Source organism: Peromyscus eremicus, chromosome 7 (genome assembly GCF_949786415.1).
Source record: "Peromyscus eremicus chromosome 7, PerEre_H2_v1, whole genome shotgun sequence".
Taxonomy (NCBI): domain Eukaryota; kingdom Metazoa; phylum Chordata; class Mammalia; order Rodentia; family Cricetidae; genus Peromyscus; species Peromyscus eremicus.
In genome coordinates, this window is record NC_081422.1 from 110308523 (window position 1) to 110336295 (window position 27773).

At 41.3% G+C, this 27773-nt stretch overlaps 1 protein-coding gene across 6 annotated transcripts in view; it reads right to left on the reverse strand.

Moving 5' to 3' along the window:
- Rbms3 (RNA binding motif single stranded interacting protein 3) overlaps positions 1-27773 on the reverse strand; it is a 684722-nt gene that overhangs the window by 109765 nt on the left and 547184 nt on the right. For all 6 annotated transcript variants that reach the window (XM_059268834.1, XM_059268836.1, XM_059268833.1 and 3 more), the window contains exon 8: positions 9501-9547. In XM_059268834.1, the coding sequence (XP_059124817.1) occupies positions 9501-9547 (47 nt within the window). The remainder of the gene's footprint in view (positions 1-9500; positions 9548-27773) is intronic.

A 27773-nucleotide genomic window follows, 5' to 3' on the forward strand; every position in this document is an offset into this window, starting at 1 on the left:
CTATGATACATATATGTGTATATATATATAGTCTATACACTATAGATTTCATCTATAGATCATATATATAGAAGTATGTTTTTATATACTCAAAACTATACTAAATTGTCCTTGCTTTGGAGGGTTGCTTTTGGAAATGGGATCTTATGTTCCCTAAAGCTGGCCATTAGCTCATTAAGTAATTGAGGGTGGCCTTGAACTCCTGATCCTCCAGCCTCAGCTTTCTGAGTGCTAGAGTTACAGGTGTATACCATCATGCCATGCAGGAAACACTGTTTTTGAGACAGGATCTCACTATGAAGAACAGACTGGCCTTGAACTTCTGTGAATCCTCCCACTTCAGCCGACCAAGTGCTAGGATTACATGTGGTGGTATTGTGTTCCCCAAAATATTGTGCACCCTAATAAACTTATCTGGGGTCAGAGACAGAACAGCCACTAGATACAGAGGCTAAAAAATGGTGGCACTCACACCTTTAATCCTAGCATTCCAGAGACAGAAATCCCTCTGGATCTCTGTGAGTTCAAGGCCACATTGGAACAGCTAGGCATGGTGACACATGCCTTTAATCCCAAGAAGTGACCCTTTAATCCCAGGGAGTGGTGGCAAAAACAGAAAGATATATAAGGGGTGGAGACCAGAAACTAGAAGCATTTGGCTGGTTAAGCATTTGGCTGGTTAAGCTTTCAGGCTTTGGAGCAGCATAGTTCAGCTGAGACCCATTTGGATGAGGACTCAGAAGCTTCTAGTCTGAGGAAATAGGATCAGCTGAGGAACTGGCAAGGTGAGGTAGCTGTGCCTTGCTCTGCTTCTCAGATCTTCCAGCATTCACCCCAATACTTGGCTCCAGGTTTGATTTTATTAATAAGACCTTCTAAGATTCCTGCTATAATTACAGGTATGTGCCACCACACTCAGTTCTAAACAGTGTTTTTGAAGACGATTGCTACACACAAAACATTCATCTTGGTACTTTTTCTTTTTATTTATGAGTACGTGTGTTTGCCTGCTTGTCTGTATGTGCACCATGTGTATGCAGGTATTCCCAGAGGCCAGATGAGGTCATAGAAAGTTCTGCAGCTGAGGTTACAGGTGGTTTTGAGCCATGTGACATGGGTGCTGGGAACCAAACCCAGGTCCTCTGCAAGAGCAGCTGTGTTCTTAGCCTCTGAGCCATCTCTCTGGCCCTCTATTTTCCACTTTAAAAAGTTTACTGAGCATTTACTATGTGTACCTATGACAGACAGGACTCTGAAACATCACTCAATAAATCCTCCTTTATTTCATCCCTCAAAGTGTGCCTTACCTTTATGCTCATCTGCCTATCAGCCTTCAAGGGTTTTTCATTGCAATGAGAGCAGAATTCAGCTACTGGCTTGACAATCAGGTGACTGCCAACCTCTCTGACTTCTTTTCCTACTCACTGCTTCCACACCTGAGATTCTGGAACTTTCTCCTCTCCATGATCCTGTTGTTCCCGCTGAGCAGTACAGAGTGAAAGCCGTCTATACAAATGGCTGCCCAGCTCTGCAGCCCTGCCCCTTCCCCCTCTCAACTGCCACTTCTTTAGGCACTTGTAGCTAATGTAGCAACTACCATCTCTGGCTCCATTTTTTCAAAAAAAGAAATCTCCTTTATTACTTTTCTTTGCTCTATAACTGAGTCAGTATGAAGTTTCTGGAAAAAAAAATCTCTGCTATGGATTGAATGTGTCCTCCACCTCCTCAGTTCATTGAAATCTTGACTTTTGGCGTGACTGTATTAGAAAATGGGCCTCAGAAGAAGCAATTGAAGTGAAAGGGCATAACAAGGGTGGGTCCTGGGTTAGACAGAATTTATAATTTCAATTAAAAACAGACACCTAAGAGTCCATTCTTTCACACACCGCCTCCCCGCCACACACACACAGGAGGAAGAACTACTCAGGTGATAGCAGGATGGTAGTGTTCAGAAAGCCAGGAAGGGGTACCCTCACAGAAAACAAATTATGTCCTTGATTTTGAACTTCAAGCCTTTGGAATTTGTGGAAAGATCAATTACAGTTAAGCCGATGACTTGCCTATGGAAGCCCCACCTGAAAACTATAGCATATTTCTTAACTATTTGTCTCTTTACAATGTTAGTTCAATGTGGATTCAGGTGATTATGGCCTTGCTGTCTAGAAAGGAGCCTGGGGCGATTGTAGTAATGTAATAACTGTTTATTGATGCGATGAATGAACACAGAGCCATTGCTAGAATTTGGAGCATGGAAGATGGATCAGTGAAGGAGATAGGAAGCTAGAGATGAGAGTCCAGAGAAGGGAAACCCAATACCACATCTTGGTAAATGTCCAAGGGAAGTTCAAGTAATGTCTGCTTTCTAAGAATGAAGGGCATTCATAACTAGACACAGCATTGCCTTTCTGTGAAAGGGGTCCTTGGCTTTTAATAATCCCTTTTAGGTCTTTGACAAATTTTGTTTATGAGGCAGTGGGCAGACAGACTTTCCCTAGGTTGCTAAGGACATGACAGTCACCCAGGGCTTCTCAACAAAGTGTCTGTCTTGTGCCCCATACAGTGATGTAACTTGTGGCACAAGTCCATTTTCAGCCTCTTAAACTGACAGATAAAACACGTGATGCATTTTAGTAAGGGTGGTCTATTTTGTAAAATGTTCCAATTGGAGTATTAAAAATGAAAGCAATAAAAATTAGACTGACAGAGTTTGCAAAGAAATTCTGTGGGGAATGCCGAGAACAGAAATATGAAGAAACCAACCAAGTAAACGGATACTCACAAGAGGAGCCCGTGGGGGAGATTTTAAGGTGTTTTTTTTTTTTTTTCTATCTGCTCTAATCCCATCCATCACAAAAGATTGACACTTCATACTTCCCAGGATGTTCTGAAACTGCCATCAAGTCAGAGTCACTTAGAATAGACACACACTGGGGAGAGTGGACGGTGCACCATATAATCTCTTCATTCTGCGATCCAGCTGTTGGTACTCTCTTTTAAAACCCAAAGAGCGCCATATTGATTTCCAAAGTGGTTGTACAAGCTTGCATTCCCACCAGCAGTGGAGGAGAGTTCCCCTCAGGGACAAATAGCCAAACGAATGGAAACACATGAAATATGAACCAATGGCTGAGGGGTCACCTACTGGATCAGGCCCTCTGAGTGGGTGAGACAGTTGATTGGCCTGATCTGTTTGGGAGGCATCCAGGCAGTGGCGCTGGGTCCTGTGCTCATTGCATGAGTCGGCTGTTTGAAACCTGGGGCCTATGCAGGGTCCCTTGGCTAGGCCTGGGAGGAGGGGACTGGACCTACCTGGACTGAGTCCACCAGGTTGATCTCAGTCTGTGGGGAAGGCTTTGCCCTGGAGGAGATTGGAATGGGGGGCGGGCTGGGGGGAAGGTGAGGGGAGCGGGAGGGGGGAGAACAAGGGAATCTGTGGCTGATATGTAGAACTGAGTTGTATTGCAAAATAAAAATTTAAAAAAAAGAAAAAAGAAAAAAAAAAAGAAAAAAAAAACCAAAGAGGAGCAGAAGCAGATGAATTTCCTGAAACTCGAAGTTTAGGACATGCCAGGTGAGGCTGCTGTGGTAGCTGGGACTTAGGGGGCTGGCACCCAAAGGAGAACTAACTACTGACTCTAAAGGAGGAACCGCAGTGAATTCGAGGCCCTGCCACATGTCTATACCATGCTTTACAAACAAACATTGTCTGACGGAGGAGATAGCTCAGTCAGTAAAGGGCAATCATAAGACTTGGGGTGAATTCCTAGAATGCACTTAAGAGAAGCCAGGTGTGGTAGCATGCCCTTGAAATCCCAGCACTGAGGAAGTAGAAACAGGCAGATGGCTAAGGTTCCATGAACAGCCAGCCTATGCTGGCAAGTGAGAGGCCCTGTCTCAAAAACTGGTGAGTATCTTCTGGGGAATGATATCTGAGGTTCAATTCTGGCCTAAACACACATGCATACACACACACACACACATCTATACACACATACACATATACACATACATACATCATACCACATAGAGACATATCATATACATACACTCACACATGCATGCACAAGCACACATGCACACACACACACATATGCAACCCCAAACATACTTGTACTTGCATACACATTAATATACAAAACACAGAAACAAAGCCCAGACTTTTCACATAGGTATCTATTCAAACAAATTCAAATGAATGCTTCAAGTAGAGGTGTTATGTAACGGGGAACAGCTCATGGAAAATCAACCCAACCTGTGGTCATCATAACAAAGTTATAGGCATTCCATGCATGTGTCTTTGTGATTTTATCTGGTAATGCATGCATCATGACTGCTGAGTGATGTTACAAGACTGTGAGAATGAGAATGGATGGCTGGGCACATCGTTCAACTCAAAATCATTTACTCTCTCAAGAGATTGGTTTTAATGTTTAGTGATTTTTCAGATTTATTTATTTTGTGTGTATGGCTGTTTGCCTACATTAATGCATGTGTACCACAAGTGTGCAGTGACTGAGAAGCCATAAGAAGCATCAGATCCCTGGTTACTGGAGTTATAGATGGTTTTGAGCAGTCATGTGGGTGCTGGGACCCAAACTTAGGTCCTCTAGAAGAGCATAGGGCTCTTAGCCACTGAGCCATTACTCCAGAGCCATACATGCATGTATGCATACATACATGCATACATACACACATGCATATATATGCATGTATATGCACACACACACACATGTTTGGGACCATGATTCACCTTACATGAAAGCCTTCTTTATATGTTTAACTGAGCAGTTCTAAGCTTGAGGAAGTTCTTTCTTCCTTTGACAATGTCTGGAGACAACCTGATGCTCTTGATGTCTAGAAAGTTCTGGAATTCTACAAATCATTCTGCAGTGCATAGTTGGAAATTCTACCCACAACTCATCCAGTTTGACATGTTAATAAATGTGACATTAAGAAGCCTGGTGTGAGCATATGGATGAGGTTTCACATGAACTGAACACCAGCTGATGAAGGGGTAAGAGGAAACTAAATAGAATCCACAGCATCGTAGCTGCCCATTGAAGACCCGTTTATCTTTGTGTACAGTGTGCACTCAGGTACTTTGACTCATGTGTGGAGGTTGGAGGACAGCCTAGGATGTTGGTCCTCACTTCCCACTTTGCTGTAAGGTCTCTTACTTCGCTGCTGCCTATGCCAGGCTAGCCCATCCCTGAACCTCAGGGATTCTCTTGTCTCACTTCCTATTTTCCTGTAGGATTACACACTCACCCTACAGCATCCAGTTCGTGTGGGTTGTGGGATCCAAACTTAGGACCTCACTCATACACTGCAGGCACTTTGCCTCATATGTGAGCTTTTAAAAAATGCAAGGAGTTCCTGAGTTTTCTGGCATTAAAGGCAGGAAAGGCAAGCATGCTTCCTAAGCCCAGGAAAATGAGAGTGTAGGGTCACTAATGGGGTATCAGTTTGCCTAAAGAAAGGCCATTTCCGGGGGATTTGCAGTCAGCAGTAATACAGTAAATCTCATTTCACTTGCAATAAAAATAACATGGACATATCAATAACCCCAGGGTGGAATGTTTTTACCATAAAGAAAACATACAAAATCCTATTTGCACACCAAAATAAACAGTAAGAGCTTGTGTTTCATGTCCACAGGCTATATTGTTAGAGTTGGAACCATGAATATGATCCTCAGGGGAATACAACAGGATGCGATTAATAAGTTCTCGGTCATTTTTACTGTAATACCAACATAGCTTTTCCATTCATTTCTTTCTTAGAGTAATAAGATAGGCTTCCGTATCACTTAATATCAAATGCCTAAAACAGCTGGCAAAGAATGTCACAGGAGACCTTCCCTTTTTCACCTCCCACAAGAAAATATCTCGCTCCAATAAAATCCCCTGAAAGGCTTTATGCCCTATACCGTGGGGGAGAAGGCATGGGAAAGATGTGCTTTGGAATGTAGAAAGCTTATTTCCTATCTGCCCCACTCATATTCGAAAGTGATGAGATTTCATAGTGGACTGCTAGGAGAAAAAAAAATACTGGGTGACAGTCATAATGAATTCTAGTAAAGTCCAGCTGCATGAGTAGAGAAGAATGGACATTTTTATTTTGCTAAAGCTGATCTAAGGTAAAAATGAAATTATTCAGATTTTCCTTTTCAGTCACGACTTTGACACTAACTTCCACCTCTTATGTAAAAGTGACATTGAACTAATCTGAATTGGTAACTTGGATGGATTCAGACAGATGGAATTGGCATTTCCCAGTGACTAAATGCCAATTGCAAGTCTTACTCTGGTAGAGCTATGTTGATTAACATATAAACTACACAAAGTCTTGACTCTAGTTTCACAATGCAGTATTAACATGGCAGTTACAGAACTCTACTCATTTGATTATTTTATTATTGGTAATACAGCTAAGATTGTATCTACCCCTCAACTCTTATGTTCCAACTCTTCCTAACACCCTTGCAACCTCATGTCTTCTTTTTGATACTATTCATTATTTTTATTTGTACAACTCACTGAGAAGTACTATGCTTGCGCAGAAAGTGTTTTACCCTAGAAGTCATCTCCTGGCCCCTGAATTCCATTCTCACCTCAAGACATGAGAAACACATGGACAGTTTGTCTTCCTACTTAGGAAATAGAACAATACTTGTTAATAATACCTAAGAAGAAGCAGCCAGAAATACAAATGACAGAGCCCACAGCTGGCCATGAACTTGGATGCAGAATATAAAGGCTTGAGTTAAAGAAGAATGAAAAATGGATGAGACCCAGCAAAAGGAAGGGACATTGTGAAAACACCAAACTCTGAGAGAAAAGAGCATGTGAACGAGGCAGGGTTCAGTAAAGGTTCTGGGATGATGGCAAGGTTCTAATCTGCTTCTATCAGTCCAATAGAGAGGAGCAGCAGGAAAGAAAACCTGCGACATGGCTTTTCAGCATGCTATCAGTTCTCAGTGTGGGACCCACATGGAATTGCTAGATGGACAGTTCCTTCAGGTAGTCTGTTCCTGTTTCCCTCTTCCATTTATGTATCAAGCTTCCTAGAACAAACTCTTATGTTTTTATCACTAGGATATTTTAATGTTCATTGTGTGTGTGTGTATGTGTGTGTGTGTGTGTGTGTGTTGTGAGTGCTGATGCACACATGTATGCAGGTTGGCTTGCTTGAGTATGTACATGTGAAGGTCAGAGGCTGACATCAAGTGTCATTTCTCAGGACACTATCCACTGTATTTTTTACAATAGAGTCTCTCACTGGTCTGGAGGCAGCCATGTAAGCTAGGCTGGCCACTGAGCCCCAGTGATCTGTCTGTCTTGTATTTCCCCAGCACCAAGGTTACAGTTACATTTTACTGTGCCCAGCTTTTCCTTAATATTGGTTTTGGTACTTGCAGTAAGGTCCTTATGCCAATATTGCCAGAATTTTACTGACCGAGTTCTCTCCCTAGGCCTAGGCTATTTTAGTCTCTCTTCAGTGATTTATCCCACTTACTAGATCTCCCTGCTTCAAGGACTCCTTCATTATTTATGTCATACCATAAAGAAAAGTCAAATTTTAAATTTTCCAATTCGCTCCAGCATAACTTTCTGCACCTGCAGAGTTCCTCCAAGAGAAACTTCTACTCTTTTAAAATGGTTGGTAGCCACCTCTGCAGACCACTCTCCTCAGGGAGCCCACGTTCTCTGAAAGTATCTCCCTGATGCCTGCTATTAATGAGCTAGGTCTCTGCCTTCCTTCTTTCCTTCCTCCCTCTCTCCCTCCCTCCTCCCTCCCTCCCTCCTCCCTCCCTTCCTCCCTCCCTCTCTCCCTTCCTTCCTTCTTTCCTTCCTTCCTTTGTTCTCCTCCTCTGCCTTCTTTTTGGTTTATCAAGACAGGGTTTTTCTGTGTAACCCAGCTGTCCTGAAACTTGCTCTGTAGACCAGGCTGGCCTTGAACTCACAGAGATCCACCTGCCTCTGCCTGCTGAGTACTGGGATTAAAGGCATGGCCACCATGTCTGGCAGTGCTGTCCTTTCTAGCCCAGATGGAATTGAGGAGATATCACACTCTCCTAAGCATGGTGTTTGATTCACATCTCCACCTCTGACAGACCTAAAGATTTATGATTTGAAAACTGGGAACATTCGCTCTCACTCAGATGACACAGCCTCAGTGGATGAAACAAACCACTTCGGCTGTCAGGTGTAAGCTCTGGGCTGGATTCTAGAATCAAAGCATTCTACATCAGCTTTGTGAGCAATGGAGCAAGGGAGGAAATCAGAGAGGACATACTATTTTGAAATTAGTATTAGTGCCATCTTGGGATAACGACTCTGTCATCATGTGGATGCCACCTATAATTTTGAAGTTATACATTTAATAATTTCTGAGTAAGCTGATACAACATCTAAATTTCATTCTTACATAGCCCAGCAATATATTTATTGATATAAACAGCAATGATCACGACTGTGATTAAACTACTAATGTACAATTATTATAAAATAATTATGTTCTTTCTATTTCTAACAATATGAACTCCATAACCAAAAATCAGACAGGTCAAGGTCACTGTCCCCACTCTAATCCTGGGATGAAAACAGACAAATTGCAATACCCAGGGCCAATGGCAAGTCAGCCAAAGTCAATCAAAGAGAGCGATATATTAGCCCCAGTGTCCATCTCCAAAGACATGATGGCTCATACTTGTCATCACTGAGGCAGAATGATTTTAAGTTTGAAGCCAATCTAAACTATACAGCAAGAGCTTGTCCCCAAACAAACAAACAAGCAAAACCACAACAGGGCTAGCAAGCTGGCTCAGCAGGTAAAGGCGCTTGTGGCCAAGTCTGAGGACCTGAGTTTGATCCTGGGGACCCACATGGTTGAAGGACAGAATTAACTCACACAAATTATCCTCTGGCCTCCATACTTGTATATAATACAACCAAATTACAGAACAGTTTTAGAGAGGCTACACCACGTGGGTTAAACTGTCTTGGATTTGTGAGATAGGATTTGAAGCTAAGTAAGAGGCTATACATGTCTAGACACAGATTAAAAGGAAGAGAGAAGATACAATGATCTGAACCAGTGTGACCATGTCCCTAACTCCATTGCAGAAATGAACCTGGCCAAACACTAGGCATTACTTAAGATTGACCTCCATGGAGACAGCTGTGCAACACAGCTCCTGGAGACCCAGGTGACTCCCCCAGACCTACGCTACTGATGCTCCCTCCATGCTGGGTCTTCCTCTCACATCAGTTTTGAGGTTCAAGAGGACTGGAAGAGATGAGCTAAGAGAAAGGCTTAGAACTGTAGAAACAGCTATTAGAAGCACTTGTGAGAAGAAAGACCCAACGGCAGGAAAAGTTTGGCTAACAAACCATACACAAAAGGAAACCATAGCTGGTCATTTTTCTTTGGTAGACATTCAGAGCCCAGAGACTGCTTAGAAAAAATAAAAAACAGAGAAAATAGGGTCTACTTACCCATTCTGTATGGCAGCTGTGGGATCATAGGTCAGAGCCATGCCAGCCTGCATAGAAGGGTGAAGAATAGAAAAAAGATATCTCAACATTTTTATTACAGTGCCAAAACATTCAGTTTTTTTTTTTTTTTGAAATTTCTAGGGCATGTGGCTAATGAAGAGGCAGTCTTATTCTGTTTTTAAGTACAAGGCTATCTTCAAAAACCAAAAATGTGACACTTGTATAATTGGCAGTAGTTTCAGAAAGGCAAATAAACTTCACTGTGGTCACTCTACAGCCTTCTTTGTCCCTTCCTCCACCACCAACTTTGATCCTCATGACAACTCTCTGAAGTAGGCAGAAGCAATCTTTGCTCTGTTTCATCCATGAAGACACTGAAGCTTGTTGAGGACAGTGGCTCCCTCAAGGTCACAAACATATTGTTAGCATTGGGCTAAGGGCTACCAAGGCCTCTTTCTCTCGAGACCCTTGGCCGATATAAAAGCAAAGGAAGGCACTACCCTGTGATTGTGAATCTGTAATCTGTCTTTCACAAGGGAAGTTTACCAAGAACCCTAAGCTATCAGGAGGCACATGAGGACATCTTGTATGATGGACACCCAAATCTCCCCATTTACCCTGCTACCTGGTAATCACAGACAACATGACTATGGACTATTTGTCAATTAGATGGTATAGCACCCTACGTGATACCTGTAAGAGGAGACCCTCCCATCTGACTCAGAACCCTGTCATGCAGCTGTCTGTCTATGTCATTAGTCACTCTCCCAGTAAGTCCCTTAGTCAAAAAGACAGTCCATCTCAGTGTCTCGCTTGAACCCTGAAATCTGAGACCTTATACCCACACCTTCTGATATGGGATCCTTGCAGCAATTCTGTTTTGAGATTGGCTTGGGGCTCTAGTGAAGTCTGGGTACCATCTCTCCCGAGTTGGGAGAGCCTTCTCTGTGCTGTGTAGACAGACAACCTTGGGTGTCCCAGGACCCTCTGTGAAGTTAGCACTTGTAAATAGAAATGAAATGTAGAAAGGAATTTAAAATAGTTCAGGTTATATTTAGGGTGATATTTTTGTTAGTAATTTAAAATTACTGAGCCCTATCAGTATGAATTTTCTTTCTTTGGTAACCTGCCATAATTAAAAAAAAAAAATTGTAACCACTGGGGAAACTGGGTATATATAGAAACTTCTGCAAAGTTTTTATACCTTCACATGAATCCATATTACTTTAAAATAAAGAGATAAGAAATATAAGCAAATAAGCTTCCAGGATGTCTCAAGGTAGAAGAAGAAAAGCATTTAAAAAAAATTAAAGAAACAAAAGAGCCTTTGTGTTTTGAATTTTTTCCTTTTCCACATGGTTTAAGCCAGTTTCCCGATCAGATTCTTTGGATTTTTAACACAGAACTGAAAGGAACTGTGCCATGCTACATAGGCTCTGATATATAGTGCAGTCTGCTGCTGCCTTTAAGCTTGCATTTCTCATAAAATTCCACAAATGATAATTTTCATGTTGTTGTTTAGGTGGGAGTAAGGAACTAAAGCATGACATCACAGATGATCAGAAGGGGCATGATGGGAGAGAATCCATAATCTGGATTACATGAAGTGTGTAAAACAGTTGAGATGTCTGTTACAAGTCAGCAGAGGTGCCCAGGGTATCTCCACAGAGGGTGTTTACCAAGCATCCTAAGCTATGGTGTGTGTGTGTGTGTATGTATGTGTGTGTGTGTGTGTGTGTGTGTGTGTGTGTGTGTGTGTGTGTGTGTGTGTGTCTGTGTCCTGTATGACAGACACACACTAGAGCAGTAATTCAAGGGACAGTTTCCCTTGCCCTGCTACACAGGAGTCAGAATACATCTGGAACAGTGAACTGCAGGGGAAGGAGTGCCTTGGGGAGGGAGGTGGGGCAGAATTTAGTGAAGTTGCCACCACCTACTTCAGGATTTTGCCTACCATAGGGTGAGAACCTCGGCTAGAAGAGACAGTCTCAGGTCACATGCATTTGGAACAGGGTGGGTAACAGAGGAAGGCAAGCGATTTTGTTTTTAACTGAAGTGTTGGCTGAGTGTCACAGTCCAGAGCTAGCACTTGTCTGCACCTGGGGTTCACCCTGAGCGTGACAGATTGTTGAGTTAGGATGCTAATACGCTCTTGATGCAGACTTTGCATTCAATTTCCCTTTGTCTCTTCCCACAAAGATGGGGAAGAAATTGATTTTGCTGCTCTGTCTAGCCCCTTTAGACAAAGCCAGAGCCATGAAATCACCATTGTGTAATCACCAAATATGATGGCATGTTGACAAACTCCAGAGTCACAGGGAAAAAATAACATAAAATATCTTGGAACAACATGAAACCGTCACACCCGATGTTTTAAAAAGTGATGTTTAATCCTGCTGTCTACTTTCAAAAAGGGCTTGTTATGTTCACAAGAGTTGTCTATGTTTCCAGTTCACATTATTTGTATATTAGTGGCATAAATAATTTATTTTAAACAAAATTGGGTACTTCTATCTCCTTTTAACACCAGCTAAGCATTGCTTTAGTATTTCAGCCATAATAGGACATTTCCAGGCCTCCTAGGTACAAAAATACATGAGTGATAAATATTTTAGAAAAAAACCAACTCTTTATTAGAGTATTATTGTTGTTTTAGAGAGTTTTGCTAGAGCTTTGCTATGATGTTTGGGCTGCCCCAGAACTTGTGATCCCACTGCCTCAGGCATACACCATCAGGCCAGAAGTGACAGTAACTTTATTTTTAATAAAACTGGAAGATTCACTGAAACAGGCCAGAAGACTGACTTAGGAGCTGGATATGGGCTATTCATAGCTAAGTGATTCAGTGGGGTTTTATCAACAGGTGACAATTATAGACAGTGCACATAGTGTCACATTAGGAGCAGGCATTTCTGTTTCAGAGTGAACCTCTGAACGGAAGCATTCATTCTTATCTGAGAAGAGAGACTCTGACTATCACAAAGCCAGTAAGATGGCTAGCAGACCTGTTTCCTTCTTTCCCAGGTTTATCGTGCAGAAGCAATCTTGAGAACGTCTAGGCTGCTGTGACTAGATTTAAACTTAGGAAATGTGTCCTACATACACCACTTTAGAAAATCCTGTGTTGTGGATTAGATAAATACATTTTCAAAAATTTAGGAAGCAAATCAGAGACTACAAGGGAATTCTGAATTTGTATGATTTGTACCTCACTTAAGCATAGGAGGGAATTCTGGATTTGTACCTCACTTAAAGGTAGGAGGGAATTCTGGATTTGCACCTCACTTAAATGTAGGTTTTCAAATGAAACCTGAGTGACTTCCTTTGGAGTCCTGATATTTGCAAAACTTCCTTTTGAGAAAGCTGAGATGGACTCAGCTCAGCTGAATTTGTAAAGTCCTTGGCTGATAGTAGACATGGGGGAAACAAAGAGCTTGTTTGTAGAGACTTTTCAGTACCATACAGAAGCCAGCAGCCTGCCTGAGCTGAGTTGTGGTTTCGGCTCTGGAGGACTGAGAGGAAGAGAGACCAGCAAGCCCTCCTCCGGTGGAGGACCTGCTGCTAAGCACCACCTGGACTGCTTCAAGAGGACTGTCAGGAATCAGGAGAAGGCAATATTGCAGATTTATCACTTTCAAAGTAGCAAAGGCAGCCAGAGAGCCAAGAGAAGGGAGTCCTTTATGACTGACAGAGAGGAGCTGTAAAGCTGTTGTTTTGGTGTGATGCCATTCCCAAATTTCTGCTTCTTGGCTCCTTCTAAAAACCTTCCTGCCAGAGGATGTCTGCCTTATATAGCAACATGGAAGGACAAGATAAAACAGATGCCCAGAGATCGCAGGTTGGAAAGCTGAGAATGCCTAAGCTTTTCCAGGAAGAGTTGGTGGTTAAATAAGAAACAAGAAAAAGGGTACTCTTTTTTTCTTATACATATATATATAATATCATAATTATATATTATACTATGTATTATACAATACATATTAATTTTATGTGCACAAAAGTTTTGCCTGTTCCATGGATATAAGTGTATCCTGTACATGCAGTGCACACAGACGTCAAGAGATATCCTATCCCCTGGAACTGGAGTTACAGACAGTTGTGAGCCACCATGCAGGTGGCTCAAACCCAGGTCCTCTGCAAGAGTAGCCAGTGCTCTTAGGGGCCAGGCCATCACCCCAGTTCCTGGTCTGTACTGCTTTAGGCTGTGATTTAAAATAACCCCATCTTCCCTTAGGCTGCTTTTTGGCAGGAATTTAGTCACAACAATGAGCGAAGTAGCCAACACAGGGAGTTTGTTTTTAACCTCAATCTAAATGTCTGAATTTCACAGATTCTAAGACACAGTTTTATTTTTCTCATGACTTAATATCTGTGAAATTAGAATTCCCTAATAATTGCTGGCATTTCATAGTTTGTCAAGTTACTTCTCTATCTTTTTAGTGGTATTTAAAATAATACAACAATTCATCTTTAACCAAGGGCGTTTTGCAGTCAATGATATAGCAAACGTACTGTCAAAACTACTGTGACACCGTATCCGAGCATGGAAAATACAGAATTTAGAGGCTGCGATGGGTGAGCCTGAGATGCTCACCAAACAAAGGTGTCTGGGAAGCTGATCCAGATCCTTCTAGGTTTCGTTTGATAGTGCCTGGAGCTGGGAAGGTACAGCTGCCAAGCCATTAATGGGAGTGATCACAAAGCCTCTGACAAGCTGGGGTTGTCACGACAAGCCAGCAATTCCAAAAATACCGAAGTTGACTGATGTTGCACTTAGCTGTCATGGCCTCCTTGTTAGATTCGGTAAGGGGACATGTAGATCAGCCCTGAGCACTTCTTACTGGAGATACTTATTGTAATATTCCTTGTCTCAAGTCACTGCTAGGCTGGACATACCTAACCCTTCTCCAAGAACATAGTATTTTCCCCACTTTTTTCCTTGACAATATGGGCTAGGCAGAGGACTGGACATAGCAATTATATATGATGCAAAATTACCATATCATGGGGACTTAAACTTCTTAATTGCTATCTTCAGTCATCACACATGAACATTGGCCTGAGAGCTTCAGGAAAGGGTATTTGGTTAAATAAAAACATTTTAGTGCCGAGAAGCCAAGCTATTGAGGCTTTTAAAATGAGAAGGGCTGCCCCTTCAGCCTGCTCCCTGAGTCTCAGATGCAGCATACGCAGTAGATAAAGCTGCATCTGGGGGGCCAGCTAGCAGACCCGACTCACCAAAGCAGGCGTGTGAGCTCACAGCTAGCTGCTGCTTCCCAGGTCACACAGGCAAAGACTTGCCTTCAGTTCAAGGTTTAGAGGACTCCTGGCCGGACCTGGCAGGATCGGGAGACAGAGCTTAATTCTTTTCTACTTGAGCAGCACGTGCCAAACACTTTGTGATATACACAAAGCAGTTAGTGGTAAATGACTTAGACAATGTCTCTACATCTGTAAAAATGGTCTGAGATATCCCAAGTCTAAGTTTTCCAGGAAATTCTTTCACATGTGATTTCATTGGAATCATGATCCAGTTTCTCCTGAAAGTATGTTTGTTTCTAATGGTTCATGAGGACAGTACTTCAGTACTTCAGGGAAGCCTCTTTTCTGAAAGTTTTGTTTTGTTTTTTTAAGATTCAGGGCTATTGAAGTAAATTACAGACCATCTGGTTAATAACAGAAATGGTGTCTTCCTGGGCTCACGGTCAGATTCTTCTCACATGTGCTGAGAAGGATGGAGACAGGAGGCTGAGCAACTTCAGGCCCACAGCACACGTAGCTGACGGCAGGGAGAAGCTCGGTGTTGAGCTGTGTTTTGTGTTCTTTGCTGCTGCTGCTGCTGATGTCTCAAAGCAGAAACCACAGGGTCACACTGGTAGTCATTAGGGATAGTCAAACGTGTTCAAAACTCCCAGAAAAACATTCTGTCCCCATGTATAAGCTGCTTTCTCTCCAGGTTTCATGTGGATTGTTGGTTCCATCTAGAACCATCTGTGTGCTGTTGAAAATCAGGACTTTCCATATCAGTGTATCTTGAATTATTTCCCAATGGGGTGAATCAGTAGCTTTCTCCTCATATGGAGATGAGAATATTGTAAATAGAAGAAATAATTCATTATTAAAGAATTTTTCTAAGGCGTGTTAATAATGACATTGGATCACATGTATGGTAGTCTTTAATTTTTAGCAAACTGATCACTCTGAGACTCAAGACATTAGTGGAGCAGAATTAAAACTGTGTTCATGCTCCTTAGGAAGTCTTGAACTTATTGGGTAAGAAGTGCAAATCTACCATCCTCTTTAAACCCATGATGACTGATAATTAACTGTGAAATAGTTTTCATTTAAGGGCAATGCTGACACATTGTACCATAATTGGGTGTATGTGGTGGCATTATGTTCTAAGTCAATGGGAGGGGCAAAACCTTAAACAACATGCTAGTTTATGCTCAACAGCAAAGTCACAAAACAGGATCAAGTGGATTACTGTTATTTACCAGTTATGTGTCTTAAATCACTTGCAAAGACTGAACGGGTGCTCCTAAGAGCAAAAATGCAGGGTCAGGTTCTTCCAGTGTCTGGTCAAGAGATTTTCATTTATAGTAGTACTTGTACACTTGCTTTATGTTCTAGCTAAAGATAGTTTTGTTGTTGTTATTCTTAGAGATTTTTTTATTCATGTGTATGTGTGTATGTCTATGTGTGAGTGAGTATGTGCACATGAATAAAGGTGCCTATGGAGGCCAGAAGAGGGTGTCAGATGAGCTGGAGTTACAGGAAGTTGTGAGCCACCTGACATGATTGCTGGGAACCACTCTCTACTCCTCTGCAAGAATAGCAAGCACTCTAAACTGCTGAGCCATCTCTCGAGCCCCAAGGTAGTGTTATTGTTGTTGTTACTCTTTTTTTTTTTTGAGATAGGCTTTTGCTTAGCTCAGATTGGTCTTGAACTTGCGATATAGCCAAGGATGGCCTTGAACTTCTGATTTTACTGCTTCTGTCCCTCCAGTGGGTCCTGAGAATGTGAAGTCATGTCACCAGGCTTGGAGGAAAACACTTTTGTCTGCTGATCCATCTCACCCAACCCAGAAGGACTTTGGATACTAATTTTACCTTCTCATTATATGCAGAATAAGTCAGTTAATAATCCATCTCCTTTTTCTTCTAAAATATGAGTTATACAATTTGTCATTTTTCAACAGTCCTCAGTCTTTTTCATGGTTTGTAGCAATGGTATATTATTATTTTTATTTTTTTCAACTTTTCCCTCTGAGTCCTCTTCCCCTCTGACAGCCTGTGACTTTAATGATTATACAACCTCCAAAGGAAAAGAATAGGCCAAAAACCTTACCAACATCTAATATTTCAGTGTTAAGTAATGATTTATGATTTGGAGTGCAATCTTACTAAAACCTTAGTGTAATGTGGGACAAACATAAAATACATTAATTTTTAGTTTTTAATATACTTCATATCATAAGTAAAAAGTTTATAACACCATTATATTGGCAGCAGGTTTTATTTCTATCATTTTAAAAAAGTAAACATTATTTCTACAAGTATTTAGAGAGAGAGAGAGAGAGAGAGAGAGAGAGAGAGAGAGAGTGTGTGTGTGTGTGTGTGTGTGTGTGTGTGTGTGTGTACACACAGCAGAGCTGGCTCTCAGCAGACCTGGGCTATGTGATGGTATCACAAAGCTAAAACACAGCCATAGTCTATGATACTGCAGCTAGCCAGGCATCCCTGGTCATCTGGTCTCCTGTGCTGCCTCTAGTAATGAACATGTACCACTAGCTATCACAATCCTGTGAGAGAGAAGTGTGGTGCTGATGGACTAAGGGAGCATGCCAGGAGCTGTGTCTCAGCTCAGAAGTCATGGAACTTATGACTTAAACTCTGGAACCTATCTCCTCACTTAAAAGTGCCAGGAAAATTATGAACAAGAGGACCACAGAGGGTGATGCTCTTTGGTCTGTAACATTTGCAAGGGATTATTACTCTACCCACCTCAGAGAAGGACGGAAATTTCACAGAGTAGTCACACACAAAGCTCAGCAAACCCTGTTCCCCAGGGAGACTCAGAACTTGGGCCAGAGAGGCCTCTTCTGAACAGGACAACATGGAGCTTTCCAATTGTGAAAAACACTTTGGTTGTAAATGAGTGTGAATCAATGTCTCCATGATACACTCCAACAAACAAATGGTTAATATTTAGGAACAGCTGTGAACAATGATCTGTGACTGCCACTCTGGTTATTTTTATTAATGTTTTGGTCTTTGTTTTCTTACTTTGGTCTCAGTTTTATAGATCTGAGCCTAATTACAGACAATTCTTTCTTTTTTTGTGTGTATTGTGTTCCATTTTTCTTTTGGAGACAGGGTCTCATGTATCCTGGGCTGACCTTGAGTTCATTGTATATCCAAGACTAAACACTCTTGCTGCTCCTGCAGAGAACCCAGATTTTCTTTCTAGCAACATATAAGACAGTTCACAATTACTCCAGATCCAGGGGATCCTACCCCTTCTCATAGCCTCTGTGGGTACCTACACTGAACTCATGCATGTGTGCATGCATATATACACACACCACACACACATACACATGCACACAAACACACAGACCAAGTGCTCTTAAGTGCTGAGCTATCCAGAGACCAACTGTCAAGTGACTCCTGTTTTAACCTGTAGCTGATGACGGAGCCCAGTGCTTCATACATTCTAGGCAAGTGCTCCCCAACTCATCTGCACCCCCAGCTCTATTTTACACTTTATTTTGAGACAAGGTCTCATTTTGAAGCTTTCCTTGGGCTCAATGGCCATGTATTTGCAGCAGCTTTGATGATGAGGCTGTACCACAAGGCCTTGCCTTCTTTTAAACGGACATTTTTATGCAAAGATATCCTACTGAGAAAGTATGAAAACAAGCATGGAAGCCACCATTAGAGTGATTTCTTGCTATGAGTATGCACACTAACACAGTCATGTGCCTGCGTTTTGTATCTACCCAGTGAAGCAGTTCCTACTGAGGGAATGAGTAACAACAGAGGAAGAGAGTGACAGAGATGGAGCTGAAATGGATCACCACGATGTCAGCTTTGCCTGTATTCACCTTTGTTCAAAACAGAAAACAAACACAAACCAGCCAAACTACAATGTGTAGCTCAAAGAGAAAGCTGATTCATTGTAAATCCGAATATATGATGTAGCCTTGTGTAATTGCTATGGCTGCTGACCTTCATTGAAATCTAAAAGGATAGTTTTTCTCAATCATAACTGGATTTAGAGTGAGTGATGACTCAGTGTCTTGAGACTGGGTATTTGGAATTAAGTTCATCAAAATTGTCCTGGCCTTATATTCAAAAATAGTATGCAGATCACTGCACAGCCTGTGCAGATCTTCCTCCACTTATTGGCAAGGAAGAGAAATCTTGTTAAAACTAGCTTTAAATAAACAGAGTCACAGAATTGGAGCACAGAGGACATTCTCAACCATCACCAAAGACAAACAACATAATACAGGGTTCTGGGTCATAACAAACTACTTTGCTTAAAGCTGACAATGATAAAATAAAAACCCTAAGCTTTGTGTGTGTGTGTGTGTGTGTGTGTGTGTGTGTGTGTGTGTGTGTGTGTGAATGAAGCTAAGGTATGAGTTCATATATATTCATTGTATTCACAGGCCTATATCCTGGGCTAGTAAAAATGCATTGAACTTAAATATCTTCATGTAAGGATGCCTGAAAGTGATATTATTAGCTATCTATCTAAAAGATAAAAGCCCATAATACATGCAAGTCTATGTATAAATATACATATATAATTTAAATGCAATTTTCTTGTCTGGGCTGACAATGCTCCCTCTAAGAATCATAGACCACCTGATGAAAACTCCGATACCAGGCATGAGAAGCCTTTTTTTTTTTTTTTTTGAGTTGTTAGGCAGGGCTGTCCAAGCACCTCCTAAACACTACAGGGTATTGCTATTGCCTTTAGTTGCCCCCCCCGATGTGGAAGGTAAATCCCTATTGCTGAAGACAGCATGCACTTCAGATATACCCTGAGCTAAAACTGACTTGCAAGCCTCCTTCTGAGGACTAGCTCTCCTGATACTAGAAGGTGCCTTGCAGGCTTCCAAAGGAAAGGGTAACCCACAGTCCTCCTCGCTACGATTCCTATAACCACAAGAAAGACCAGCTTGGCATGATAACCCTCAATGTGCAGTGGTAGCACAGTAACCAATAGCTCTCTAATTGGACTTGAGATTTGCTCAACAAGAAGGAAACTGTGACCGGTGCTGGAGACCTAGCCAACTACCAGAACTAGAGAAGTCATTGATCTTGGAGAAGAACTTAAAACCGCCACTTTACCAAACCAGTAAAATCCCTAACTACATTCTGAATAATTGTCCTTGTATTCATAGATAAGTACAGTCCTCATCTCTCATCAAGGAAACTTCTCAGTGCAAGGACAGAGACCAATACAGACAACCACAACCAATCAAAATACAGAACTGTGGAGCCCAGTCTCAACAGACATATCTACAGAGCAACTCATGCAACTCCTGAACTCATGCTCAGGAGTTCCAGTGGGAGAAACAGGGTAGAAGGACTGTAAGAGTCAGAGGACTGGGGACTTCGCTCATTCACCTAGGAATGTCAGAAGCTACACCCATAAAGTCTTGCGACATGACTGCATAAATAGGAGCTCAGCAAGGACAACAATAGACATGGTAATGTGGACAGGAATGGGGGTGAGGGTCAGGGGGCAGTGTCTAACCCTATGCAATAACGTAGGCAACTAAGGAATGCTCAGAGTGGGAGAAGTAGTCTTCCCAAGAACACAGCAATTGGGTATCCAGTAACAAATGGTCTGGTCGGCTCTGTAAACATACACACCAGTAACATACAGACTGAGCACGTTAAAGTTAGGGATGTATATGTATATAGATATACATACATGCATGTAAGAACAATTAATGAAAAAGATAGCATGAATTTGAACGGGATCTAGGAGGGGAATATGGGAGAGTTTGGAGGGAAGAAAAGGAAGAGGGAAATGATGTAATTATATTATAATCTCAAAAATAGAAGGAAAAAGAAAACAATCTAACAGCAACTTTTACGGAAAACTTATTCTTTAAGTGGGAATAGTTTAGGAATTCCAAACTTTAATATTACTACATTGAATCTCCCCAAAATTTAATTTGATTTTCTATTCAATATAATGTAATTATTCCTGGAGTCTGAGAGTTGGTTATTAATAATATTAATCCCATCAGCTCACTTTTGTATCCAAACGGTGAAGATCATTGTTCTAAGTATTTCCATAATAAGAAAAAGTTTATTCAGAGCATCAACTACAGGAAAAAATATCGTCTTTCTTTGTTGATTGCTTTTAAATTGACTCTGTCAGAGAATTATGAAGATGATAAAGACAAGAAATGTCACTTTATTGGTTTTCTTTTGTAATAAAATCCACTAAACATCTGAGTACATGCTTCAATTACTTCTTATTAGTTATTGTGTCTCTTATTTGTGTCTATGACCAAAATGTGATCTTTTTGGAAGTAAATTCCAAAAGGATTATTACCAATGGTATCTGCTGATTCCATTAACCTCAAGCTTAGGAATATCTTATAAAATATTAGTGTTTTGAGTCAGTAAGAATTAATATTAATAATAGTGATGCTATCTGGACTATTTAGTGACAGAATCAAGTGTAAATATCTAGTGAGAGGGTATCATATTCTTTAATTTAAATAAGCACTTATTTATATTTAAATATGAATGTAAAATCCCAAAAGCCATTCATAATAATAAAACATAAAGAAAATTTAAAATATGAGTGTCTCTCACAGAGTAGTGGAAACTTACCCATCTTTTTATTTGGTCCAATCATTTACAAAGTAGCAGACTCCGAGCTGTAAATACATGTATTTCACAAGTCTGTTTGCGTGTGCCCATGTGAGGTGGTGCTATTGATAGTTAATATTTCAATGTGTAATTATCTTCACTGAAGTACTAGGTTGCCATCAAGCAGATTTTGATCTTATCATCTATTTCTTTTCTTTTTAGCCAGCCATTCTTGCTAGTTGGGATAGAGTCTAGTTTCTAACTTAGCCACGGTAGTCACTAGAAGTGAATTCTTTGGGAACATGGGAGTAAGCAGCAGGATGTGCCCTCATGTTCCTGACATCTTTTTGAACTAGTTGGAAGCATTCCTGGTTCCAGACCATCTGGAGGCACACCATGGAGATTAAGATGAGCAGTGTTCTCCATCCATGAGAATATGGCCTCCACTCTGGGCAATGCGTGTCCCAGGGATGGTGACATTCATAGCAGTGCTAGCGGGACAGTACCCTTTAGCTGATAATGACATAAAAAACATGTTGGCAGGGGCTAGAGAGATGGCTCAGAGGTTAATAACACTGACTGCTCTTTCAGAGGTTCTGAGTTCAATTCCCAACAACCACATGGTGGCTCACAACCATCTATAATGAGATCTGGTGCCCTCTTCTAGTGTGCAGGCAAACATGTAGGTAGCACACTATATGTAATAAATAAATAAATCTTAAAAAACTGGATTAAAAAGTATTTTGGCACAAATGTATTATAAACACTGGCCCATAGAAACATAAACCCCAGAGGGGGGGTCCTGGGAAACTCCTACTATGAGTGCTAATACCCAGTTCTCTCTCGGTTGTGGGAGGTTATAGAGGAAGCTCTATGGCTGACCATGAAGTGATTTTCACCAATAGGGAAGACCATTTACCAAGAAACATGATTCATTTCAGTTATTTAAGGGGCTCCATAGTCCTTCTCGACTGTAAGAGTTTGGATGTCAGCCCAGGGCCAGCAGTAAGCTTGTCCCAGACAGTGGTTCCTGTGGGTTCTGTATATCCTTCTAGGACTTCAGAATGTCCTTTAGGTGAATCAGATTTTCTCCATATATTTAAGACAAAGAAGTGAGAGTGTTGTAGCAGGTTGGATGTTGTAGCTGACTTCAACTGAGCTAAACATTAACAAGGTTTGTGAAAGCATAAAATGTACATGAAGTTGGGTAGGTAGGGAGGTAGGGATAATCTGGCAGGGGTTGGGGGAGATGAAAACATGCTCAAAATGTAATGTATGAAAAAATTTTAAATAAGAAAATTGAAGTGACAAGAAGAAAGAACTGTAGATTAGTGAAGAGCCGAAGAGTCCCAATCTCTTAACCATTTGGCATCCTAGGTATCTCTTGCAAGATCAGATAATAACTTAAAATGCCCCCTGTGGTTTTCATTTATGTAAAATCATGGCCACTAGCATACATTTACATTTGAAAGTCTTGATTATCCATGTCCACTTCTATGTGCAAAGTTCCCAGTCTTACAGTTTTATAAATAAATGCATTCCACCAATGTGTGCTAATTAACTATCAAAATGTTGCCCCAAAGAAAAAGGCTTTAAATAATGAAGTTTTAATTAGCCTATCAATTTCCATGTTTAGCTTAACTCTAAAATGCTTGCAACATCAAGCAGAAAAAAATTCTGCTTTATCAGTTTTTCTTAACTTTCAAGAGTGGGGAGAAATGGGCATTTTCTTTTTTCTGTTGTCACCAGCCCTCTGGTTTTCCTACCTTCTGAAAGAAACTGGGGAACAGAAATCAGCACAGAAAAAGAATCTCATTTGCAGGGTGGCCGAACTGCAGCAGGGCATGTCCAGTTTCCTCCCCACTGTGCCTCTAGTCTACCTTGTAGTTTACAGAAACCATGGAACAAAGACTAGAAAGTTACATAGATTTAGTTGGGGGCTGTAATGCTCATTTCCAGTACTTTAACTCAACTGGACTCAGGCTATCGGCTACTGTTTCTGTTCTCTGTTACAGACACAGGTTTATGAATTTTGTTGTTGTTATTACTTGTTTCCTTTTTCCAAGTCCATGCCTTAGAAAAATAGGATATGCATTCCATCTTTGTGTGTGTGTTGCACGCGTGTACATATTTTCATTTGTGTGGGTACATATGTGTGCACACAGAGGCCAGAGGTGGATTTCTGGTTAATTCCTTGATAGCTTTATTTACTGAGGCAGGATCTCAAACTGAGCCTGGAACTTCATGCTTCCACTACTCTGGCTAAGCCAGATCCCCCTTCACTTCCCCTCTCTGCAGCACTGGGGTTATAGGTGACCACCACACCCACCCAGTTTATAGGTGTGTGCGAGGGATCTGAACTTTGGTCCTGATGCTGACACATGGCAAATACTTTATCCATTGAGCCATCTCTCTAGCTCTGGGCATTCTACCTTAGGTAGCCCCATCTGTGGGTAGGTGACAGTCAGAGAAAGGTATGGAAGGAGCACTCTATGTACAGAGTATACCTGCATGAAAATGTCCAGATAGAACAGTGCTATGCACAATGAATATACACGATACATTTCTTAAATCCACAGTTACGAAAGAGAAAGATGGCTAGGGTTTATTGAATGCTGGAATTAAGTTCTCAAGTACTCTGGGTCCAGAAGGGCTCCTCTTACTGCAGGTCCACTCCTTCAATGGGCATAGAATAGATGCCTTTCACTGTTGCCTTTGGGGTTCAAGCTTGGCCTCCTACTCTAACTTTTCAAATTAGAAGCAATGTAGTTTGACAGCCAAAAGGAGGGGTCCTTGGGAGAGACATCTGTGTTTTAGAACACCCCTTCCCCTGTCAGAACACCAGTATGGGATCACAATTACATTGTCCCTCCCCCATTTTTGTCCATTCCTTAATCCTGAGTGATTTAGAGTTATATTCTGGACTTGGTATGATAAATCAGGAAATATGCTTACACTAAAAGGAAATATTATTGAGTAGTAGAGGCCAAAGTTAAAAGGTGTCCAGGTCAGGTCAGATAATCATGAGCAAGAACCCTTCTGCTATACCCTTTTGTCTTCAGTTACTTCTGGAAGAGTGATCACATCTGACTCTGTTTTTGCTATCTTTGAGACAGGATATAGCTCAAGCTCGTGACCCCCCTCATCAGCTTCCGAGGTACAACAATTACAGGTGGGTACCACCCTGAAGCAGCGCCACCTTAACAGTGATTGTGAGGTGTATCATTGTTTTATAGACTATGAAAAAGACAACAAAAATAAATGTATAAAGGATCCCCTTAAAAATCTGTGATACCAGCTTTAATGTGATGGCCAACGGAGATGAAACCAACCCTAGCGCTTGATAGTGATGGCAACTTTACAGGATTCAGAATTACCTGGGAGACAAACCTCTGTGCACAACTGTAAGGGAGTGTCTTGACTGGGCTGAGGTGGGCAGACCTATCATCAAAGCAAGCTGAGTACCAGCATTCATCTCTCAGCTCTCTCTACGTCCTACTGCAGACTTGCTGTGACCAGCTGCCACATGCTCCCGCTGCCTCCCTCCCCACTATGATGGACTGGAGTCTTGAAATGTGACCAGACTGAGCCCTTCTTTGAAGTCTGTGCTGTCAAGCATTTTGTCACAGCCACATGGGAATGAACCGACACATCACCCATTAGATAAGGCTTGGAATAAAGTCACATCTCTTAATCTTGAAACTGAATAAGAGGAAAATAGCCAATATTCTTCCCCGATATTTCAACCCAGAATCTTCATTTTTTGGCTTTTTATATATGCAGTCAGTGTGATCACTGACCTGAAGCAGAGAAGGCATGTAGTATCACAGGTGACTAACAGATGTACGTGAACTTACTTTGAAAATGTTACTTTTTATGAGGACAATCAATCTGGAATTATTAAATATGAAAAAGAAAACAATAAAAGCCTATGCCTTTAAGTCAGCAATATGTTATTAGAATTCATAGGTGTATGAGTTAACTTAAATGCTGTTTTACAGGGCTTATTTGTGAACTGTGCTCTAGTAAATATAATGCAAAGAAGAATAGAAATAGAATTATAGAATACTAAACTAGGTGATCCACTATTGTTATTTTTATGTGGTGTGTGTGTGTGTGTGTGTGTGTGTGTGTGTGTGTGTGTGTGTGTTTGCAACTTTGTACATCTATGCCGTGAATATCCACATGGATGTCTGAGATTGACACTGGGAATCATCCCCAATTGTTCTTCCACCATATTTCTTGAGATAGGGTTGTTCAGTGATGCTCAGAGCTCATGGAGATGTCCAGTCTCCTTAGCCAGTTTTTTCTAAGGATCCCTAGTTATATCTTGTGGGTCTAGGATTACAGGTGGGCCACCATGCCACCTGGCATTTTCCATGTGGAACTGAGCATCTGAACTCTGGTCCTCCCACTAGGATGGCAAGAATGTAACTGATAAGCATCTCCCTAGTCCCCATCACTGTTTTGGGTGTGTCTAAGATAACAAATTAATGTAGTCACCCTTGAAATCAACATGTATGGTAAGCACATCTCAAGAGGCCATGTATTTGCAACATGTCTATTCAATTTGGAATATATTTTTATTGGTCATAGATACATTTATTATGGTCTCCTAGTTTTCATAGTTTAATTGAAATAAAAGTCTATAGACCTTAAAAGTCAAACACTAAAAACACATTCTAAGGGGCTTTGGGTCATAAAGCTTGGCCCTACAGTGTCCTCACTGTCCTACCTATAGGGTACTGTCCCAGAAGTTCTACTTCTCTATAAAGTGGTACTTCATAGCTCTTATTATTATTTTTTTTAATATTTGTTCATTTAATTTCTGGTGAACTGAAGTTTCTGGGGGGTGGGGAGCCCATGCTTGACTAGGGAGAGATGGAATGTGGTAGGCCAAAGGTCAAGTTATATAGGTTTTCTTTAGCCCCCTCACTCAGGTAAGAATCTTTCTAGAATGTATAAACAGAGCCTCTAGATTCCACCGATTCAAAGCCCGAGTATGCCATGAGACAGCATCTCAGACATACAGCAAAGACTCCCTGTTTTGCTACATCTTACCTACCTCGTGCTCCCCGCAATGTATTTTCAAAGTACCATCATTTGTATCTTCAAACGTTATGCTATAAGAGCCCTGGGAAGCTGTTGTTTCACGAGAGCATGGACAGTGAGGGAATCAGAGTCAATGTCCCCAGGCCATACTCACTTACATTTGGCTCCAGAATTAACAATTTCTATTTCTTTCTGTGGTGAGAGCTATATCTGTTGGGTTTGGTTTGTTTTTGTTGTTTTTGTACTGATACCAAAATATGTGAGCTTCCTATAACTGCCCTTTGTGGCCTGAAGAAAGTATTATGGATTCTTTCCACAGGAAATGAAGTTTGTAATTAGAGTCAAGTTTTCTTATGTATATAGTTGGTACAAAGATATCCCTAATTAGCAAGCATTTTACCTAATCAAATTTTAAGGTCAAATGAGTCTTTTTAGACTATGGATGCTTTATATGGGCCAAATGTAATGATGCTGGGGCTGTGAGACTGCCTGCTGATGCATTAAACTTTGCCCAGGACACATCGGTCATCCCCTGCTTCCCCATCAAAACATCGTCTCAGCTTCCTTTCTAACACGGAGAAGACGAACACTCTTGCATTTTTCCATTGGCTCCCGATACTCAAGGATTATTTTATTTTATTTACTTCTTACTGTAATGATATACATTATATAGTACTTGACAACAGCTCTGCAATTTAAGAGGTGTTTTCAGACTCTTCTGGAAACACTCAAAACAGCCACAGAAAATAGAAAATGGCTAAAGCATTTGCTGAGAAATCTCCCAGCTTCCTTTCTTTCTTGAAACAGCTCTCTTGATATTCACAGTATGCAATGGCACATGATTATGATGCCTCTTAAATGACAAATGGACAAATCAGAGGCTTGGAATAGAAGTACTAAACCCCCCTATTGAAATTATGGCTTTGGCACAAAATGTCATTTATTCAGTCATTCAAACATCTCTATCCCATTTCCTCAAGAATGAAAAAAAACACTACAAAAGCCCAGGACCCTTTGCATTGTCATTTTACAAAAATAAATAACCAAAAGGACTGATTCCCAAGGACTAGCAGGTATACAGCCACAGCTCGCTGTCGGTTAATATGAGGAGGAGAAATGGATGGCTAAGATGAAGTCCCTGGTCAGGAGATGGCTCAGTGGGTAATAGTGCTTGCTGTACAACCACGGGAGGCCTGAGTTTGAATCCCTAGCTCTCGCCATGGCCACATACGCCCGTAATTCTCACACTCAGGGTTGGAAGGGTATGGAGACAAGAGGACTGCGAGGAACTGCTAGTTGACACAGGCTCCTGGGTCCGTGAGAGACTGTGTCTCAAGGGATAAGATGGAGAGTGACAGAGCAGGACAC